This window comes from Phyllobates terribilis, unplaced genomic scaffold, assembly GCF_046119375.1.
Source record: "Phyllobates terribilis strain yellow unplaced genomic scaffold, ASM4611937v1 Scaffold_7__3_contigs__length_470593459, whole genome shotgun sequence".
Classification (NCBI taxonomy): domain Eukaryota; kingdom Metazoa; phylum Chordata; class Amphibia; order Anura; family Dendrobatidae; genus Phyllobates; species Phyllobates terribilis.
Window position 1 is genome coordinate 413,741,993 of NW_027362767.1, and position 5,232 is coordinate 413,747,224.

The 5,232-nt window shown below is 41.6% G+C and overlaps 1 protein-coding gene across 1 annotated transcript; it reads left to right on the top strand.

Annotated features, from left to right (window-relative positions):
* The first annotated feature begins 237 nt into the window (after nucleotides 1-237).
* On the top strand, nucleotides 238-2,462 carry LOC141155566 (olfactory receptor 5B12-like). The gene is made up of 2 exons (XM_073642435.1): nucleotides 238-1,153; nucleotides 2,437-2,462. Exons 1-2 carry the CDS (start codon nucleotides 238-240, stop codon nucleotides 2,460-2,462), a joined length of 942 nt encoding a protein of 313 aa, XP_073498536.1.
* Nucleotides 2,463-5,232: the final 2,770 nt, after the last annotated feature.

The following is a 5,232-nucleotide window of genomic DNA, read 5'->3' on the forward strand; positions in this document are numbered from 1 at the left end:
GATTGGCACATCACTTCTATTTGACTGCTATTGTTACTTTGGTCTTATGTACTTGGCAATATCATAGCTTCATACAAGGGCTGAGTAATACAGAGTTCTATTCTTTCTATATCTCTGTATGTCTCCAAAGAAGGAATGAAAATGTAAATCCAGTACTAGAAATTAATTAAAATTTTATCATGTGTAATAGTAACTGTTAATTATGTCTTATTGCAGGTATCATAAACAAATGCAAAAATGAAGCAAAATCAAACAATTATTACCTATTTTATTATAAAAGGAATATCTGATGTTCCTCAGCTCCAGGCTCCGATATTTGTTCTCACGTTACTCATTTATCTCATTGTTCTTGTTGGGAATATGAGTCTTCTTCTCCTGGTCTGCCTGGACTCCCATCTTCACACTCCCATGTATTTCTTCCTTGCTAACTTGTCCGTAGTAGACATGACTTCTTCCACAGTCACCCTACATAAGATCCTTCTAACGTTCCTCACTGGAGATAACACTGTGGTCTATCTGGCCTGTATGGTACAGTTTTATGTATTTGCATCCTTATCAGGACATGGACTTTTCATACTGACGGTCATGAGCTATGACCGATATGTGGCTATTTGTAGGCCCTTAAATTATAACATTATTATGAACTTTAAGATATGTCTTCTGTTGGTCTCATTTTGTTGGATCTTTGGCTTTCTACAAGTCATTCCTTTTGTCTGGCTAGTATCCAAGATCTCTTGTTTTTCCACCAATGTAATTGACCACTTCTGTTGTGACCTTGTCCCCTTCATGGAAATTGCCTGCAGTGACCTCACAATATTGGAAAGACTGTCTGATATTCAAGGACTGATTGTGTATACCCTTATTCCATTTCTTCTCATTTTAACGTCCTATATCTTTATAATTATCACCATAGTGAAGATACGTTCCAGTATTGGTAGAAGAAAAGCCTTCTACACTTGTTCTTCCCACCTCACAGTCATCGTGTTGCTCTACACAACGTTGATATTTCAATATTCATTACCAAGTAATAGCATAGGCTCCAAAAAGCTGTATTCTTTGTTTAACACGGCGATCGTCCCCATGCTCAACCCACTTATTTACAGCCTAAAGAATAAAGACGTCAAAACAGCTTTTAGAAGGAGGATCGGGAAGTGTAAAGCAAATGCATTCTGTTGTTTTATGACAGCCAGTGTCATAAGATGGAAGAAAAAAAATCTAAGTTGATCTATTTTTCTCCCTCAATAACTAGGTTACCACAGGCAGCATGAATCAGACACTACTGGCATTATTGCAACCTTACATGTTGTACTTTGAAACGCTGCCGCGCATGTTTTGAAGAACCTGCCAGGGACCATACATCTAAAATGACTAGTCTAAGAGGCCTAATTCTAATCTCTCTGCCTAGACTAACTGGCTAACTGACTTCTGACTGCCTAGACTAACAGGTCTCTCCCTATTTCCCTATGTGTGTATAGAAAATGTTAGTATTAGGAAGGAGGTAAAGCACTACTATTGTAAAGCACCACTATTTTTTTATATTGATGTGTGTGTGTTTCTGTGTATATTTATTAATTTATATTAAAAGTTAAGCTTTATTAATTGATACTCACATTGCTGATATATATGAATTGCGTGGATACAGTGAGTTTCATTTACTTATTACTTAGCTATAAATTCTGCTATTTTCTATGATGCAAGAAACACTTAAAGCATCAGTCCAGCGGTTTTGTTTTTTTTCAGCGCTGGAGTGGAGCTTTAACCCCCCCTTTCCCCAGTTATATACTCACTCTCCGGCGTCTTCCCCGATTTCCAGCACCGCTCCAGTCCCGCTGCGCCATCTTGTGAGCACAGTTTTTAACATTCAGAAGTCAGAAGATCCACTCACAAGCTCTCAACCCAAGTCTATGATAGCCAGAACGAGGCTCTCATAGAATTGTATTGAAATGTGTTCTCCGATGCGCTCCAGCAGACACTGGAGCTGCCGACAGGTTACTTTTCACAGGAGACGGACCGGAGGGGCGGGGAAACCGATGAAGGCAGCGGAAAGTGAGTATATGACAGAAAAAAAAATACTTGACTGGTGCTTTAAATTTATGTATGGAACGTCTATATTCATGAAGCCTATAAATATATGAACACTCCAGGAACACCTTGGAGATTGCCTGGAATATCTTCTGTTCTCACCGGCCTTAAACTAAATCCCAGAAATGTTAAGTTTCTGGGTCAGCTTTTTCATATATACTTTCAATGAAACGTTGCAGCATTTCACAGTGGAACATACAAGGCTGCGATAACTCAACCAGAGTCTGATTCATGCTGCCCGTGGTTTTGAATGGTATAGCAATTAGTGGAGTAGCTAAACTATAACTTTTAATAAATCAATTAGATAAAATACCAATTGCCAAAATTAGCAAAAAGACAGGCAGCATATAAAAGCACACAAGGTGCTCCTCTATTATTAGTCAAATCTGAAACCCTCCAAGACACTACACCAGGTGACACCTATCCTTTTATACCAACAATAAGATGGGGTACACTTTCATCCTCAACATCTCCAATTATTGTAATGCCGACCAAGCACAGGAGTTCAGCAACAATTGGTGACAGTAATGACTGTGACGATGGGTGTGTTTTACTAATGATTTCCTCGCTCGTCAGTTTATGTACACTAATTTAACTTGCAAAGTGTCCAGCATTCCACTAATCTCCTTAGTATCTCAGGAGCCTCTAACCATTGTTCAAAAAATTGTCTAGGCACATTGTGTAAGTGTAGAAAGAAGATCCAGCGGTGCCTACACCAAAGGGAGTCTCACATTTAGACGCAGGTGATGACGTCACCTGAGAAAGATACCTCCACTAATGCACACTTAGCTTGGGAGGGGGAGGGGGAGAGCAGTTTTGCCATTCAGGGGGCTGAGCCCAGAGAAGCAGAAGGGACATGTGTTTTTGTAGCAGTCAGACTTGGGACAGAGAATCAGAAATACTTTACAAGGAGAATGAGAGACATCCTTCAGGAAAGTAGATGGATTGCATGGCATTACCCAAAGAGACACAGATTTGTATTCTACATGACTCTAGCGTAAGGGTACGGCCCTGACTGGAAAGATTCAGATCTGCTCCATTAACCATCAGAGAGACCATGGATACATTTTGGGGAGACCAGGGTTGGGACGAAGAAGTCACCTGGCCTCATGGATATGTTGTTTGGGGTTGCCAAGAGGGACCCACCGGTCGCCTGCAACCCACGGAGACATTCAGAGAAGCCAGATTGGGACCCACCGGTCATCTGGCCCCATTGAAACTCTCAGAGAGGCCAGGTTGGGACCCTCGGGTCCCCTGGCCTTGTACCTCGATGGACTGCTAGCTTCCTAAGCTTACAGCCACCTCCTGTCTGTGGGGGCCTGCCAGATGTGGGGAGCCACTGGTTGAGGTAGTTGGTCCCGGAAGTCTCCAAAGCCGCAGCTGTTCTATCCCAGGCAGGCGGAGAAGGAAGGGTGAGACTGTGTAATGTTGTACTATCTTGGGTATTTGCTGGGACTGTTCTGTGGGTTTATTGTCCGCATTGTTGTTCAATAAAGTATTGTCATGCTGTTTTACCCTCACTCTGCGTTGTCTGAGCAGTGTTACGCCCACGGAAGGCCCCATGCCTTCATAATGACCATATTCACACCTAATTTATCTGGCACATTAGCAGCTTTAAACGTTTAAATGTTAGTGGTGTTTGCAAAGGGATAGGACTGAATCATGCCAATTAATATAAATACCTGTAGAATAGCATAACACATCCATAACAATAATAAGAAAAGGAACTTTCTCACCCAGCTTTTCAAAGGAGTAAGAGAAAGGTCCAAGTAGTTCCCCCACATCACTGATCCAGATTAGAGGGTCCTATGTCCAGATTTTTATTGGAAGCTTTAAAAGTTATATTTTAACTTCCCCACTAATAGCTATATTATTTGAAACAAAGTGAACCCTTCTTAGTATACCCCGCTATTTGCCCATGGTTTTGGCAGCATAAATCTCTTGTCAGGTTCACTGTAATTTATGCATTTGAAAATTTTGGAAAAATTGTCTTTTTTCATTTTTTGCTCACTAGAGCTATATAAGGCTGTTTTCTTTTTGCTGGATAAGTTCCACTGTGGTGCCCCTGAGGGTTCGACCGCCGCAGGAATGCTGCACTTCTCTAATGGAGTGTAGTGTTCCTCCTCTAAGGTAAGGCCAGTGTGATAGTTGTGACTAGAGATGAGCGGTGTTCGACTCAAACTGTTCGCCAATCTCAAATTCGAGCTGTTTTGGGCGGTGTTCGAGCCGTTAGGCGAACCCGAACGATTTGAAAAAAATTCGGCTGTTCGAGGTTATGTTCGATAACTGTTCGTGCACCAAAATCATAACTGGATTTTGTCTCAGTAATGCTGAAAATTAATGTTAATACGCAGTTTGAGTGTACAGCGGGGTGGGGGGAGGGGCAGGGGATGGATCTCTGCAGAAATAATGAAGATCTCCATTTTTTTTCCCTTTCCCGCATTTACAGTGGGGAGGTGCAATCTGTTAGCCTATCAGCAGGGCACACACGGAGCGAACTGCTTTTTTCACACAAGCAAGGGCATGTGTCATTGGCAGTGTATGTCACATGTCCTTGCCCTATAAGACCCAGCCATTTTCCCCGTCGCCACCATTTTCTCACTGCTGAAGCTGCGTGTTAGACGGCACCGCTGTTGCTGTGTGCACTATACTTTGTTAATTTCAAGCCAATTTTCGCACAAATCTACAGATAGCTTGGGAGTAGGGAATAGTTGTGATTGCAGTCCTTTTAAGGACTAGGTTACATCATTTCCTACGACTTTTATCAGGCAGGTCTGTGCTCTTAAATAGATAGGTTGGGCGTAAAGACTAATTATAATTGCAGTCCTTTTCAGGACTAAGTTACATCAGTTCCTATCACTTTTTGCCAGGCAGGTCTGTGCCAGTGCTGTGCAAGATTTTTTTCACAGCATTTGGCTAAATCTAGCTAAGCAAATCCTTTTTGGCCTATTGCAGTGGGTGTTAGTCAGTGGAGTAGCCTATCTGAGTTGCAAGCTACACCACCTGTGTATAGAATACAAATTTTTTTACTGCACCTAGTGAAGTAAAACATTTTGGGCATAGCAATATTCTATTAGTCCATCTATACTAACCTCCACCAGGTTGCAAATTGAATATAATTTTTATCTGCATCTAGCTCTGAAAAAATAT

What these genes read in the sequence shown, in the direction of transcription:
- LOC141155566 (XM_073642435.1), top strand. Translation starts at nt 238, where the DNA reads ATGAAGCAAAATCAAACAATTATTACCTATTTTATTATAAAAGGAATA. An exon ending in TAGAAGGAGGATCGGGAAGT is followed by an intron (nt 1,154 to 2,436) that starts GTAAAGCAAATG and finishes AGCATATAAAAG; the next exon opens with CACACAAGGTGCTCCTCTAT.